At 34.2% G+C, this 17,019-nt stretch overlaps 1 protein-coding gene and 1 long non-coding RNA gene across 14 annotated transcripts; one reads left to right on the top strand and one right to left on the bottom strand.

Annotated features, from left to right (window-relative positions):
• Window positions 1–843: 843 nt before the first annotated feature.
• On the top strand, window positions 844–13,010 carry LOC114304008 (uncharacterized). 13 transcript variants are annotated; one of them, XR_014332037.1, is made up of 11 exons: window positions 844–1,234; window positions 1,331–1,398; window positions 3,549–3,611; window positions 3,701–3,944; window positions 4,157–5,239; window positions 5,417–5,582; window positions 7,038–7,158; window positions 8,442–8,504; window positions 8,654–8,760; window positions 9,210–9,548; window positions 9,650–10,421. XR_014332037.1 is itself a non-coding variant. In XM_082873417.1 (11 exons), the coding sequence occupies exons 1-5, from the start codon at window positions 969–971 to the stop codon at window positions 5,035–5,037; spliced, it is 747 nt and encodes a 248-aa protein (XP_082729543.1). In that variant the 5' UTR covers window positions 844–968; the 3' UTR covers window positions 5,038–5,239; window positions 5,417–5,582; window positions 7,038–7,158; window positions 8,442–8,504; window positions 8,654–8,760; window positions 9,210–9,548; window positions 9,650–10,421. The 13 variants fall into 13 exon arrangements, 9 of the variants coding, with proteins under 9 accessions (XP_082729543.1, XP_082729539.1, XP_082729536.1 ...); XR_014332038.1 differs by lacking the exon at window positions 3,549–3,611 and adding an exon at window positions 2,862–2,969; XR_014332035.1 differs by lacking the exon at window positions 3,549–3,611 and adding an exon at window positions 2,862–2,969 and having other exon boundaries at window positions 1,321–1,398.
• LOC145792586 (uncharacterized) lies at window positions 12,158–13,932 on the bottom strand. The gene is made up of 3 exons (XR_014332039.1): window positions 13,715–13,932; window positions 12,393–12,455; window positions 12,158–12,254 (listed from the first exon to the last, which is right to left on the bottom strand). It is a non-coding gene; the product is annotated as an uncharacterized LOC145792586 (long non-coding RNA).
• Window positions 13,933–17,019: the final 3,087 nt, after the last annotated feature.

The raw sequence follows: 17,019 nt of genomic DNA, 5'->3' as shown, positions 1-17,019 counted from the left end.
TAAAAAGATATAAAGTGCACTTATTTAGGACACCCCAAACGACCCCTTAATTGGATAGACTCTAGGCCTAGATTGGATGTGGGCTTAAAAGTAAAGATTCAATGTGCTATCTTGTGATAGGACTCGTCTAGCTCAACAAAAAATAAAAAGTAAAATCATTGAGCTTAACTACCATTTTAACATTTCGTCTTATCCAATACTTATTGAGCATTATTTTTTAAAATTTAATAATATTTAAAAATATAATTAATTAACAATTAAACAAGATGAGAAAGAGAGTTATCTTATATTTTTTAATAAATTATTATTTTATTAAATTAAAAAAATGAATCTAAATTAACATGCACTATTTAGTGTGTTTGGTTTTAATTTTCTGAATTTAATTTTTTAAAAATTTAGTTTTTTTATTTTTCATATATATATTTTTTATTTTTAGTAAATATTTTTAAAATTGCAAATAATTTTTTTTTTACTTTTTTAGATAAATATTTGTAAAAAAGAAAATTAGTAAATATACAAAAATACGAAAATATACTAAATTTTTATATTTTTAATTTTAAGTGTATTTATATCAGATGTGTTTAAAAATTAAAAAAAATTATTTAAGATATTAAAAAAATTAGTGAAAACAAAATAATATGAAAAATTGAAAAAGTAAAAAGTAAATTTAAAAAAAAAAGTAAATTATGAAAATAGAAATCAAACAGGATGATTCTATTTTTTTCACTTTTTTATTGTTCAAGATGCTATGGACCCACTGCATAATAATGACGTCTTCTTCTGCCGACTAGTGGATAAATGGCCAATTATTGGACAAGCAACCGGCTACGTGTTACCCGGGACGCACCATATAACTCCGCCGGTTTTACACCGTTGCAATTCAAAAAGCTAAAACCTGTAAACAAAAACCCTATTAAAGTTGTCTGCTTTAGGTTTGTGATTTCTTTAGATTCTTGATTTCCTGTGAAATGATCGAAGTGGTGTGTATGGCATATGCGAACCAGAATCAAGGTGTTTTTGTTCCGTATCATCAATTGATTGATCTTCGCTCTCTGAACCAACCTGTTACCTTCGTCACCGGACCACCCATCGCTCTCAATTTCATAAACCCTAGCAATGGGACAGTATTGGTTCCACCCAAGCCAACCCTAGTTCCTTCTTTTGGTTTCGCTTTGGACCCAGCTTTTCTGGTTCGAATCGAGGAGGCAAGGTCACGATCTCTGCTTCAGTTCAGGTATACATGAACTTCCATTTTCGTTGTGCATATTGGTCGATTACTTATTTGGGTTGTTGATTTGTTGATGATTTTGATCTGTATAGTTTATGGCAGATGAAGGACTTGTGCCTTCTCCAGAAGAGGAAATTAGGAGGAAAAATGCCATTGAGAAGCTCAGACAGGTCACTCTCTGTCTCTCTTTCTCTATTTGATTTTGTATGTCTGCCTGTGTATATGTATCACTTTATCAAGATGATGACTAGCTATGCCTATCTGATTGCAATTTCTTTGGGGTTGAGCTGAATTTTGTTAAGGAGTTCATTGATTCATAAATATATATATATATATATATATATATATATATATATATGTATATTAGGGGAGAATGGTGCATGATTTGGTTTGTGCTTTAAGTTTTAAGAAACATCTTATCATGTGATTTTGTGGCCTATATGGAATTCATATGTTTGAGGTAGCAGTTAAAGGTTATGCTGTTAATGGAATCACCTATATGCTTCACGGGGGACCAAATATTTTTGAAATTCAAGTTTATCACTTACCTTTGTTGTTGAAATGGATTCATGAGATAGCCTTTATATGTGCTTTCTTTGATATACTTATGTGATGCTCATTGTGTATAAATTTCAATATTTTATGTCACCTCACAGATAGCTATGAAGTACGGATACTTCAAAAAGGGTGACGTATCCGTATCGGATACTTATCTGATACCGATACTCCTCGGATACTCGCGGATACGTATCGGATACTTCTTAAAAGTATCGGATACTTCTTAATTAATTTTTTATTAATTTTGAAGTATCGGATACTTAATTTTGAAGTATCGGATACTCGAAGTTACATATTACTTATAATATTTTATTTAGTTCTTTGATAAAAGGAATATAGTGAGAGTTAAAGTAATAGAATTTGTCAAATTGATGTATCCCTGTTGTCTCTCTCACTTCTCTCTCGCTTTCTCACTCTCTCACGTTTCTTCTCTCTGCTCTCATTCTTTTTTTGATGTTGGCATGTAAGGATGATGTTTAATTTGCATTTGCTTTTGCTTTTAGTTTTGGATGTTTTATGAATGTTTGAGCACTTTATGTTAATAGGAATCCCTCTCTTTACTTATTAATTTACTTTAAGTTTTATTTTCATGCATATTACATTATTAAAATTATAAATTTTCTTTTTTACGAATGTATTCCCGTTGTACCCGTATCATATTTTTTCAAGTTTTGACATATCGCCATATCCACATCCCCATATCACCATATCCGTATCCATGCTTCCTAGGCTATTATTGATGACTTAAAAAAGTATATTTGTTGAAATTTTTATTTAAGAATGGTTTTTTGGCTTTAGTTAAGGTCTTGTGATATTCACTGATGAAGGGGAACAAGTTGAAGCTATTGACCTTGAAGACTCTTAGTTTTATAGGAATCTTTCTTCTTCATCAAGTTGTCTTTTGCTTTAGGTTTTATTTTTATGCATACTGCATTACTAAAAATTGTTAAAATAATATTTTTTACGAACGTATCCTCGCCGTACCCGTGTCTTAGTTTTTCAAATTTTGTCGTATCGCCGTATCCGTATCGTATCGTATCCGTATCCCGTATCTGTATCCGTGCTTCCTAGATAGATAGTGATCGAATGGATTAAGAGTGTTGCTCACAAACGTCGGCTTCACAGACAACATATTACAGATGCTTCTGCCACTGTATGAACATATGGATCGTATGGCCTTGGAGTAAGTCATTTGATTGGAAGTTTGTTTTCTCTTTCTTTTGTTTCCTTATTTTTCTGTTGTCAGGAATAGATGGGGACGGGGAATTCATGATACTATGTTTCACTTACTAACAGCTTGCAAGTAGCTAAATGACTAGAATTGACACGTAAATGAAGAGAAACATTTCATTTTGTAAATTTTTTTATTTTTTTACTATGACTCGATCTAGCTACAATCATTGGAAGATAAAAGATGACTGATATGGTTTGTGCTTTTCTTATCTAATATGTTCTTGGTGTTTAATAGGTTTGCAACGAGTAGTTGTAAGTTTCCTCATACATAGGGGTTCTGTTCTAGGGAGAAATCTAAATAGCATTAGTAGGAAAATCTACATCCAAATGTTCACGAAACTCTTATCACTTCCTAGGCTGGCAATTGAATATGGTTTTATTTTATTTTTTTTGACATATAAAGGGTTTCTCTTAGAGGAAAATCCTAAATACAGTTAGTGGAAACATGGCAACTGGAAATTTTGGAAAAATAAATTTACACATCCTTCTTCTCACCTGATTTTTTAATTTTTTTTTGGGTTCTATGTAGGTTCATAATTCAGAGTTAGATATTGATGCTTTATGTGTCGGCCCCTGCTTTGCTACTTTGGCAGTAAGCATTTTTATTTTCCTTTTCGTATACATCATATATGATATTGTGTAGGTAGTATCTCTTGACTTGTTATCTTGTGAACCATGCAGGAGGATTTTCTTTGTTTTCCTACACAACATGCTTACAAGCAGAACAGAAGTATCTGAGGTCCACTGCGTCAAGGATGCAAAAGTTCCTCTAATGCAGTTTAAACTTGATGGGATTTCATTTGATCTTCCATATGCTCAACTTAAAGTAATGTCTATTCCTGAGCTGAGTGTGATGCATGTAGAACCAACTCTTTCAAAACAGTCAATTCCTACAGTTGTTTCTGCATATACACAAGGATCTCATGTATGTAGATTTCTCTATCTAAATCTATACCTGTCAAGAGATCTTTTTATTTTTATTTTTTGGGTGCTGATTTTAATAAATTCCCCCATTCTTTTCATCAGCATGTTGGAAATTAGTATTTCAACAATCTCGTTATATAAACTCTGTGCATTATTTGTTCTTTTTTTTTTTCCCCCTGTTGGAGATTTGACTTGCCATGTTATGATCTACAGAATGTGGACATACTCAACCCTTTCTTTCAAAGCAACATTGATGAAAAGAGCTGGAGAAGTTTGTCTGGAGTTCATGCTAACAAATGCATTCTTCGGCTTCTCCCGAATATGGAGGTATCAAGCATGCTATCTATGGGTTCCTACGGTAATTATTTTTGTTCTAGGTGCAAAGTAGTTCTGCTGGTTTTCAAGGTTGAACGCCAGAGTAGAATTTGTCTCTATTTCTTGAATCTTGCACCTGCATTAGGAAATAATTTAGCTAATTCTTATTAGCATGCTCTCTATGGCATCAAACCATGAATACCTGTGGGGTTTCGTTTTCGAAACTGCTGCCACCTTGATATTAATATATGCATGATAATCATTCTCTTTCAGCTCTCATTTTTTGTGCGCTAGGTGGTGCTTTCAAAGTTCTTGTAGATCTCATATATTCTCGGATTGTTCTATTCCAAGTATTCAAATCACTACTGCGATGTGTTAAATTATGGGCGAAAAGGCGAGGACTGTATGGTAATGTAAGGGCATATTAGCTTGGTATAGGGTCACATTTGAGATTTGTCTTTATGTGTTCTCCCCTCGCCTCTGTCAAGGGTAAAGAAATCCTAGGTTTTTTGGCGGAGTCCATTTAACTATTCTTGTGGCATTTATTTGTCGAAAAATGCTTGGGAGCACTAATTAGTGCTCCCACTAATTAGGTGGCAGTGGGTCCCGCCATTAATGATGTGATGTTTTGGTCTTGGAGTTGTATTTTTTTTTTTTTTTTACTTTTTTAATGCATTAGTGCTATTAGTGGTGATATTTTTAGTGGGATGAATCATTGTTGTTATTTGTCAAAGGCACCCAAATGTGAGCTTGAATGGTTTGATTTCGAATTTCTTTAAGACATTTGCCTCTTGGGATTGGCGAACTCTAGTAATTCTGCAAGATGGGATGGTGCCCATGACTATAAGTGCCAGTGAAATACGGTCCTTGATGCCCATTAGACTTCCATGCAGACCACATGAATATTGCCATTCTAATATCACCAAGAGCACCTTCTACTGAATCAGGACAGAGTTTCACCAAGGGCATGCTTTGACAAAGGTACCTTTCATTTTTTAAATGGATATCATTATTATAATATCTCTTGTACCTTTTACTAATAACTACTTTCAATGGTTGTTTGTGATGTATTTTTGGAATCTGAGAGTGTGGTTTTATTATTTTTATTATTATTCATAAATGGATTTGCTTAAGCTATCGTTTTTCTTGGCATTGCAGGATATCCTGAGACCACATTTTGGTTGGGCTTGCCTATTTGAGCCTTTTCTGTATACAAAAAAAGTACACATGATTTGTCAAAATATGTCTTGCAGCTTCTGATCAAGATGAGTTACGAAAATGGGTGGGTTGGGTTAAGTCACAGTTCTGCAGCCTTCTTGTTAAGGTTAGTGTCTTCATCTCATTTAAGATTATTAACTTCTTGTTGATAACTACTGTGATTGTTTAGGCAACTACATGTGTATTTTCTGTACTTACTGGTTGTGTGGTAAATTTGGTACTTTTTTCAAACTATGAATATTTCTTATTTATACTATTATTTAATTTGAAACCAATAACCGGGCAATCAATTGAAATTTGTCTTCTATAAGCGAGTTTGAATTCTCAGTTTTTCACTCCGACAAATGGAATTTGAAGTTCTACAGTGTCGCATTGAATTTTCTGCCATTTTGTTATAGTTGATTCTTAAAGCTGTGTACCATCATCTGTTCATCCGGGTGATTAGGTCAAGGTGCTTTTTTCATTTTATCTTCGTAGATGATAAGGATTTTAGATTTCACTTTAGCTGTTGTCTAACATTCAGTAGTTGTCGATTTTATTTCATTGTAACAACACATGCGTAAATGTGATTTTTCCGCAACTGGAGTGGATACGTTGTCTTTCATTTAGACCATACTTAATGACATTGCTTTTTTTGTGCAGCTTTGAGAGTGCTCGTATCAGTTTTTAGTCCATTTGATATCGGCTTCCAAGTTCATATTGGGAACTGTGGTGAATGCTTCGATATTGTTATTCAATTTTTGCTGGATGATTTTTTTCCCCATCTAAAATCCCACACATTATTATAAATATAATTAAAAATCAAGTCAATTATACACATGCAATATAATGATAGTCAATGCATACACTGGACAAAAGTGGTTGAAGTTAACCAAAGACTATTTGTCCTTGAATTTCTCTGTTCCCTTGTTTCAATACATCCCTTGTTTCAATACATTTTTAAGTATTGAATTATATAAAAATTTCAAAACATGATTCTATAATTAATCATACACATGACAACTTTTATTTCTTGTATGCTGTGACTTGTTTTATTGTATAAACCCTTTTAATGGCTCATTCTAATGCGTCAATCTGTGATCAATTCAATCAATATAATCAATCCAAATACTTTTGATACAAGTTCCCATTCTTCCTCTCAAACAACACATGAAATGTGTAACTTGAACATAGTAAAAGTTCCTACAACAGCAAAAGTGGCAGTAGTCCAAAATATAGCACTTTGTTTTTTTTTTTTTTTTTTTTTTTTGGGCTGATATGGGTACCAATCACTTTGTTTGGTTCCATTTTTTTGAAAAATTGTTCCAAAAAGTGATTTGAAAACTCTTTTTTCAAAACGAATCACTGTGTTTGGTTGTGGATTTTTAAACACAGTTTTTTAAAAATTTTATACAACCTATTTGGTCATTTTGAAAAATGAGTTCTGTTTTCAAAAAATGATATTTTCAGGATTTGATTCTTCACGTGGTGCAAAGAAGCTAGGCATTAGTACAGTCTACTTATGTACTCCTCATAGCCTCTTCCTTGCCCGTTTATTACCTTTACCAAACCTTTTCCACAGTTGGCTTCCGTTGATATGCCAAGGTCGACAACACCAGAGCAACGACAACGGCCACCGACGAAGACGCTATTTAGGTGTGGTCGATTTGAGCTGTGGGTGACGAAGATTAGACGACGAAAAGGTTAATCATTTGGATTGTGGTTCATTTTGTTTTCATTTCATCTCCATTTCCCCTCTCGATTTTGATTTTCGTTCTTCTTAATAAATTTGTAAGAAATGAAATTTTGTCCAACATAGAAATGATTTATACACCAAATCCCTAGTTTAATTTGAAAATCCCTTTCAGTTTGCTGCTTTGATTTCGAAAATTAATTTCATCATTTGAAACGAAAAGAAATTTCTGATTCACGGGTATCTGGTTTCGATTTCAGAATGTAAGTTCCACATTTCGGGCATACTAAGCACATATTTTCTACTTTTCATTTGGAAAATTAGCTTCATCATATTGCAATGTGGTCACAGTTTCCCCTTTCCCAACTATGGTTTCAAAATCGCTATTTAAGTCCTCCATTTTCGAATTAAAGTAGAATTTTTTTTGGGTACATTCTTCTGGTTTGGTGTATAAATCTGGGACTTGAGTAAGCTTTTAGTACAACTTACTAAAATATCAAGAACACAAGCCCATCACAAAATGAATTTTATGAAACTTGTTTGTACAACATTTACTGTCAATCTGGTTGATTTTTACTCATTTTCTTGATGAAATAAAGCATGCAAACTTCATTTACACATAAATTTAATTATTGGTTTTCCCTTTTTTTTTTCAAACCCAAAGTCTTATTTTTGGGTTATCTAAAACTATCTCATACTTGCTTATGTCTTCACAAAAAACAATCCAAACAAAACTGTGGACGAAAAGGTGTGACTGCTAAGAAATATGATTCACATTAAACAAATCATAGAGGAGAGCCACCTTAATTGCCTTACAGATCATTTTTATGAGTACTGTGATGTCACTTAGTATCATACAGCAAAAAAAAAGATAGAAATTGAATTTTGGCCTTTCTTGATTTCCTTAAACCAACCAGCTGTTTTCCGTTGTGTTCTGCATCCTGTAAATATGTAGCAGATTTGGTAAACAGTACTGCTCTGTCTTAGGGTGTATTTCAATCTTGAATTTGGATACAAAATTGTGTGAATTCCCTACCGAATATAGTACATCTCATATTGTGTTTTTGGAACTTGTTTTGACCAAGACTTTATTTCAAACACATCGTTTAGATTTTATGGTTACTATCATTGACTTCCATTTTGATTTACTAAATTCCATTTCTCATAATATGTTGATAAACCAGCCAAAAGAGCATAGAAAACATGATTCAATTTTCTTTATAGCTTTCTCTCCTCCAACAGGAAGTTGCACTTATTTCTTTACTTTTATTGTTTTCACCGTTGTTGATGTAGTGACACCGTCAATTTCTTGTGGTCGATTCGATCTCCTCTGTACCAAGAATCGCGAGGCGAGGAGTAAGCTCTTTCAACCCTTGTAATTGTATTCTATGTATTTTTCGACAATATATTCGTTGAATATAGTTCATTCATATCATAATGTTATCGTCCATCTACTAAACAACAATGAACACGAGGACCCCCATTTATTAAAGTACACTGTACAGTTCATTTACAAGGACCCCCATTTACTGTAGAAGCTTTCAAGACGAAGCAACAAACAGGACACCCACCGGCCTCTATTGCATCTTGTTGTGGTGAAAACGACGTGGAGGTAAATATTACTCCGCTGAATTTTATAAATGTGTTACATGCATTGTTTAGCGAAACATGAATGCATTCCAAAAAGCTTACTCTATTCATCGGAATTTTTTTTTTGTACACAGAATATTACATTCTACCAAACCTTCTTGTTTACACATACGGAATACCCGTATAAATGTTAGACATGTCTATTAAACTTGGTTTGGATAGTTGCAACTTATGCTATAAAATTAGTTGCCATGTGCAACATGTCACTACTGTTGCAAATGAAAAAAACTTTTATCCATGTAGTACTCTACAATTGTAATTGTACAAACACGTTCATTTTATTTTTATTGCGTAAACAACTCACTTGACATTTCTGTTCGAAGTTGTAACTTAGTATTTTTAAGAAGTTAGAGCTCATCACTTAAGTAAACCCATGACTTACTTCACACGTGTAATACGTGTATGTCATAGATGGACAGTGAGGGGTTGTTGAGGATGCGCAAGACCTGAGGTCGTGGCCAAGCAGGATTGAGTTGGCCTTTATACAAGTAATGGTCGAAGAGGTGAAGCAAGACCCTTCGTTAACCAAAAAAAAACTTTTTCACCACAAGGCATTGGAGTCGGATTGATGATGAGCTGTACAATGAGTTCAAAGTTCGGTACACGGTTAACTGTTTGAAACGAAAGTACCACCGCATCAGGCAAGCTTACAAAACATTTGTGAAAGTGAAGAACCATACGGGGTTCGGCTGGGATGACTAGAGGAAAACGATTGTGGCTCCGGATGATGTTTGGGATCAATATGTTAAGGTAACTACCACCACCTAAGATTTGAGTACAACCTTCGTACTGCAGTACGTTAACTCTTAAGTGACTTATTTTCCACATCTTTTGTTGTCTTATTTTTGTAGGCACATCCCAAAGCTAAAGTGTATAGGAAAAAGGGTGTAGACTACATTGACTTGTTAGATGTCCTCTTTGCAAACTCCCAAGCCACTAGCGCACTTGCCCGTGCTTCAACCCAAGGACCCCCAACCTCTCATGAAGAAAGGGATATCCAAAGTGCATTCTTTGGTGTTGGTAACAACTCAAATACCGATTCTATCCCTATTGGTGACGACATTGACGGAGATGATGACCTGAAGGTAGGTGGCAGTAGTGGCAATGATGGTGGGCGAAAGGGTGCACACCTTGATTTGGCACTTGATACATGGACTGCCACGAACTTTGCAAAAAAAAAATTTTACGCACGCCAAAACAAAATGGCTGAAGCAAGTCAGGCCGAGAAGAAACAATACTCCATTGATGCATGTATGGACTGTTTGGCAACAATGGACGGAATCACTCCTGACTAATACGTTAAGGCGTGTGATAGTTTCCGCAATAAAGCAACGAGAAGAATTTTCATGAAGATGGTACCCAACATGAAGATGCATTGGGTTCGTAAGCTCGCTTAGGAATTAAGTTTGACAATGGATGCAATTTTGTTTTGTTAAGCGTCCAGTTTGGTGTAAGTCAACGTATGCGGCTACAACATTAAAAATTTGCTCTTAATTTTTTTTTTAAATACGTGTATTTCATCTGTGTACTATGGCTATGTAAGGAACTTGGAGGCTGTATCAAATTATGAGTTTGTCTGTCATGACCAAAACATTAGATGCATATTTCATATTCAAGTTTGGGACTGCAAAGAACTTCTATTGTTACTTATGCAATGAATTGTCGACCAATGAGGTTGAGTAGAGAAGCCTATACTATTCACACCCCTAACATGTTTGCTTGCTACAATTACTCATGCTTAACAAAATTTATATAGTGTTGCTTGACCATGGAACAGACAGACTAATGTTGGGATTTTGTAAGCCTGATGCTTTTAGGCAAATCAGTGAGTTTACACATGATAATGTGGCAAGCTTACCAAGCTGTAAGCTCACTGATTTGCCTAAAAGCATCAGGCTTACAAAATCCCAGCATTAGTCTGTCTGTTTTATGGTCAAGCAACACTATAAATTTTTTTAAGCATAAGTAATTGTAGCAAACAAATATGTTAGGGGTGTGAATAGTACATGTTTCTCTGCTCAACCTCATTGAAGTTCTTAGCAGTCCCAAACTTAATTATGAAATATGCATCTAATGTTCTTGTCATGACAGACAAACTCATAATTTGGTACAACCTCCAAGTTCCTTGCATAGCCATAGTACACAGATGAAATACACGGATTAAAAAATAAAAATAAATTAAGAGCAGATTTTTAATGTTGTAGCCGTATACATTGACTTACACCAAATTGGATGCTTAACAAAACAAAATTGCATCCATTGTCAAACTTAATTCCTAAGCGAGCTTACGAACCCAATGCATCTTCATGTTGGGTTGCTTTATTGCGGAAACTATCACACGCCTTAACGTATTGGTCAGGAGTGATTCCGTCCATTGTTGCCAAACAGTCCATACATGCATCAATGGAGTATTGTTTCTTCTCGGCCTGACTCGCTTCAGCCATTTTGTTCTGATGTGCGTAAAATTCTTTTTTTGCAAGGTTCGTGGCAGTCCATGTATCAAGTGCCAAATCAAGGTGTGCACCCTTTCGCCCACCATCATTGCCACTACTCCCACCTACCTTCGGGTCATCATCTCCGTCAATGTCGTCACCAACAGGGATAGAATCGGTATTTGAGTTGTTACCAACACCAAAGAATGCACTTTGGATATCCCTTTCTTCACGAGAGGTTGGGGGTCCTCTGGTTGAAGCACGGTCAAGTGCGCTAGTGGCTTGGGAATTTGCAAAGAGGACATCTAACAAGTCAATGTAGTCTACATCCTTTTTCCTAAACACTTTAGCTTTGGGATGTGCCTACAAAAATAAGACAACAAAAGATGTGGAAAATAAGTCACTTAACAGTTAACATACTGCAGTACAAAGGTTGTACTCAAATCTAAGGTGGTGGTAGTTATCTTAACATATTGATCCCAAACATCATCCGGGGCCACGACCGTTTTCCTCTAGTCATCCTAGCCGAACCTCGTATGGTTCTTCACTTTCACAAATGTATTGTAAGCTTGCCTGATGCGGTGGTACTTTTGTTTCAAACGGTTAACCGTGTACCTAACTTTGAACTGATTGTACAGCTCATCGTCAATCCGACTCCAATGCCTTGTGGTGAAAGAGTTTATTTTTGGTTAACGAAGGGTCTTGCTTCACCTCTTCGACCATTAGTTGTATAATGGCCAACTCAATCCTGCTTGGCCACAACCTCAGGTCTTGCGCATTCTCAACGAACCCTTCACTGTCCATTTGTGACATACACGTATTACACGTGTGAAGTAAGTCATGGGTTTACTATGCATTCATGTTTCGCTAAACAATGCATGTAACACATTTACAAAATTCAGCGGAGTAATATTTACCTCTACGTCGTTTTCACCACAACAAGATGCAATAGAGTCCGATGTGTGTCCTGTCTGTTGCTTCGTCTTGAAAGCGTCTACAGTAAATGGGGGTCCTTGTAAATGAACTGTACAGTGTACTTTAGTAAATAGGGGTCCTCGTGTTCATTGTTGTTTAGTAGATGGACGATAACATTATGATATGAATGAACAATATGTTGTCGAAAAGTACATAGAATACAATTACAAGGGTTGAAAGAGCTTACTCCTCGCCTCGCGACTCTTGGTACAGAGGAGATCGAATCGACCACAAGAAATTGACGGTGTCACTACATCAACAACGATGACAACAATAAAAGTAAAGAAATAAGTGCAACTTCCTGTTGGAGGAGAGAAAGCTATAAAGAAAATTGAATAATGTTTTATATGCTCTTTTGGATGGTTTATCAACATATTATGAGAAATGGAATTTAGTAAATCAAAATGGAAGTCAATGATAGTAACCATAAAATCCAAATGATGTGTTTGAAATAAAATCTTGGTCAAAACAAGTTCCAAAAACACAATATGAGATGTACTATATTCGGTAGGGAATTCACACACAATTTTGTATCCAAATTCATGATTGAAATACACCCTAAGACAGAACAGTACTGTTTACCAAGTCTGCTACATATTTACAGGATGCAGAACACAACGGAAAACAGCTGGTTGGTTTAAGGAAATCAAGAAAGGCCAAAATTCAATTTCTATCTTTTTTTTGCTCAACTGTATGATACTAAGTGACATCACAGTACTCATAAAAATGATCTGTAAGGCAATTAAGGTGGCTCTCTCTATTTTTTGTTTGATGTGAATCATATTTCTTATCAGTCACACCTTTTCATTCATAGTTTTGTTTGGATTGTTTTTTGTGAAGACATAAGCAAGTATGAGATATTTTAGATAACCCAAATATAAGACTTAGGTTCAAAAAAAGAGAGGAAACCAGTAATTGAATTTATGTGTAAAATTTCATTAAGAAAATGGGTGAGAATCAACCAGAAAATGTTGTATAAACAAGTTTCATAAAATCCATTTTGTGGTGGGCTTGTGTTCTTGATATTTTAGTAAGTTGTACTAAAAACTTACTCAAGTCCCAGATTTATACACCAAACCAGAAGAATGTATCCCCAAAAAATTCTACTTTAATTCGAAAATGGAGGACTTAAATAGCGATTTTGAAACCACAGTTGGGAAAGGGGAAACTGTGACCACATTGCAATATGATGAAGCTAATTTTCCAAATGAAAAGTAGAAAATTTGTGCTTAGTATGTCCGAAATGTGGAACTTACATTCTAAAATCGAAACCAGATGCTCGTGAATCAGAAATTTCTTTTCGTTTCAAATGATGAAATTAATTTCCGAAATCAAAGCAGTGAACTGAAAGGGATTTTCAAATTAAACTAGGGATTTGGTGTATAAATCATTTCTATGTTGGACAAAATTTCATTTCTTACAAATTTATTAAGAAGAATGAAAATCAAAATCGAAAGGGGAAATGGAGATGAAATGAAAACATGATGATCCGCAATCCAAATGACTAACCTTTTCGTCGTCTAATCTTCGTCACCCACAGCTCAAATCGACCACACCTAAATAGCGTCTTCGTCGGTGGCCGTTGTCGTTGCTCTGGTGTTGTCGACCTTGGCATATCAACGGAAGCCAACTGTGGAAAAGGTTTGGTAAAGGTAATAAACGGGCAAGGAAGAGGCTATGAGGAGTACATAAGTAGACTGTACTAATGCCTAGCTTCTTTGCACCACGTGAAGAATCAAATCCTGAAAATATCATTTTTTGAAAACAGAACTCATTTTTCAAAATGACCAAATAGGTTGTATAAAATTTTTAAAAAACTGTGTTTAAAAATCCACAACCAAACACATATAATTTTACCCATCATTACATGAGGACAAATTATCAAACCCCTTACCCACAATTATGTAAGAAAAAACTACCAACAATTGTTTTCTTCAGTGTCATTGTGGCCAATCCTGAAACAGAGTATTTACATAAATCCTTTAAGATAAATTATTAATATTGGATTTAATTCCCATTAAGTTTTATTAAAAATAAGTCCTAATAAAATCGTCACTAAAAATAATTGTTGTGACGATTTTTTGCATATGTCGCTAAAAATTGACAATAAGGGACTTTTTGTCACGGTTTTTATAAATTGTCGCTAAAGCTTATAATTAGTAACGTTTTTTTGTGACCAATTTTTTAAATTGTCGTTGAAAGTTAAAAATTAATGACTTTTTTGTGACGATTTTTTTAAACTGTCGCTAAAACTTATAATCAGTGACATTTTTTGTTACAATTTTGAAACTGTCACTGAAAATTTAAATTTAGTGATATTTTTTAATAGTGTTTGATGAAAAATGCTATGAATTCTCACAGGATCTATTGGACAATAAGTCCACCTATTAGGATTTACATATAAGTCTCCAAACGTTAATTTAAGGCACTAATTACATTACCAAATCATCCAAAGTCTTCATCATTTGGGTTGAGGGTTATAATTGATATTTTAATGGTTTTTATTTATGATGTTATCCAGAATTTGCAAGGTCTCCTAATGGGGATTAATAGAAGGGGAATAAATTGTAAGGAAAATTGAAATCTTAGGGTGTAGCGTAATTTCTTAAATGTCAAGGGACAATCTATAGGTGTCGGTGTAATTTATTTTTTAAAATATTATGGGTTCAACTATTTTTTATTCTTTCATGGCTAATATTTGGACAAATTTTATCGGTAGTGTCTACATTTTATCCTGTGTCATCTTATTATTTGTCATTTCAATTAGCTTAACTTTTATTCTTAATTTTAGATTTTGTATCAATTTGGTATAATTATAACGCCGATTAGGGTTTTTGAAAAAGAAATCACTGAGTTAAATTATTAAATTACACAAGTTTTTAATTTTATCTATAAAAGCATGACCTATGTCGCTTATATGCACATTGTTCATAAAAAATATATGAGAAATTGTTATCAATTGGAATAAATTGAGACAAAATCATAAATTTAAATTAAAAAATAATCTAATTGAAATTATAGGAGCTAAAATGATACAAAGGTTGTAGTATAAGAACTATCTGTATTATTTACTCTTAATATTTTTATACGAATGTAAGATTTCATGCGAGTGAGGAAATCAAATTTCTTAATTGTTTGTGAAAATAATAAATACTTATATAGTGAATTTTTTACCATAAAAGATTTTTTTTTCTCCCCTTGGATTTTACAAATATTAGTCATGTCATGACTATTCGAAATAATATGAGGGAAACAAAAAATATATAAAAGAGAATAATAATAATTATAATTGTTTTTAATAAATCCACTATTACTTCTTTATTAAAACATGTTTGAGCTCATAAAACGAAAAAAGGGTTTCTAAAAAAAATAATAAAAAATACTAAAGATTTCAAAAGATATACTAAAATTTTTACCGAATATGTAACATGGGTGTAGGATCCACATCAAAAGAGAGAAAAAATCTTAGAGACCTCAAAAGATGTACTAAAATTTCAACCAAATTTGTCACGGGTAAATTTCGTAGAAATTTTGGTACACCTTTTCGGTGTCCCACATCTGTGTGACACACTACATCCATAAAAGACATTTGATAAAAATTTTAATAAATTTTTTGGAATCTTTAGCATTACTCAAAAAGAATGAAAAATGGTAGAGAATTCAAAAGATGTATCAAAATTTTAGATGTTCTATTTTAAAGATTTATTATGCATTAAGTACTATTAATAAAAGAGACTGATACTTAATGGGTATAAATCCCAAAAATAGGACCTATTACACGAGGGATCACGTGAAAAAGAATGATTCAAACACAACATAACGGATCATAGAATAATTCATAGAAAATGCAATGGAATGTTGGGATTAAATGGAGTTATGAAGAGATTAACATTCAAATAAGTTTTTGCTCACCATTGCGTCACACAAATTGTGGAATAAACTGCAAAACAATAGTAAGAAGTAGCAAGAAGAAACAATCACAAAAAAAAGAAAAAAAAAAAAAGAGGACGCACAGATTTACTTGGTCCTAGCTCGCACTAGTTCCACTATACTGATAGAAGAAGATAGTACAATTGACTTCTTTGAAAACCTCAACATATATACTAGGTTTAAATCAACAAATTATCATAAAACCTCCACATCTGCATTAATCAAACTCCACAAACCCAACACACCTCCATGACTTTCTTGAGATGCCTTGGCCATGAGGGTTACTGTTGTACCATAACATGGGTTGCACCACCACCTAGGGGTTCCATTTGGGCAATCACCTTCTGTAGTTTCTTCAGCACCAAATCTTCAAACACCTGGTGTGCATCCCCAACAAGATCATTTCTCCGTGTGCTCGGAACAGAAGTGCTTATGGGTTGAAGAGGAAAAACCCATAAAGGATTTGACAGATTACCAAACACACTTCTGGCGGCGGCAGCAACCTCATCTTTAGAAGCCATGACAACCACGGCGGAGCCTCTCTTTTTCAAACTCTTGATTACAACATCTTCAACTTCACCGAACTTCCCAAACAACTCTCTCAGCCTCAACACTGTAATCTTTACCACCCCCAATCTTCTTCCATGGCACCTTAATCACTTTCTCTTTCTCCAACCCAATCCCAATTGACCTAACTCTATTCCCCTGTTTCGCTCGAATCCTTGCAACCTCTTCCTTGAATTTCCTGTGAATTCTCTCTTCTTCCTCTTTTTCTTTCCTCGCTTTCGCCTCCGAAGCCTTCTCTCTCTCTTCAAGATCATTCACTATCTTCCTTCACTTCGATCCCTGTTGCGATGATTGCCTTCGAATTCGAAGCTTCTCGT

This window comes from Camellia sinensis, chromosome 6 (assembly GCF_055761805.1).
Source record: "Camellia sinensis isolate YWXY chromosome 6, ASM5576180v1, whole genome shotgun sequence".
NCBI lineage: Eukaryota > Viridiplantae > Streptophyta > Magnoliopsida > Ericales > Theaceae > Camellia > Camellia sinensis.
The sequence above is the reverse complement of the archived record's forward strand: the minus strand, read 5'-3'. Positions and strand labels throughout refer to the sequence as shown.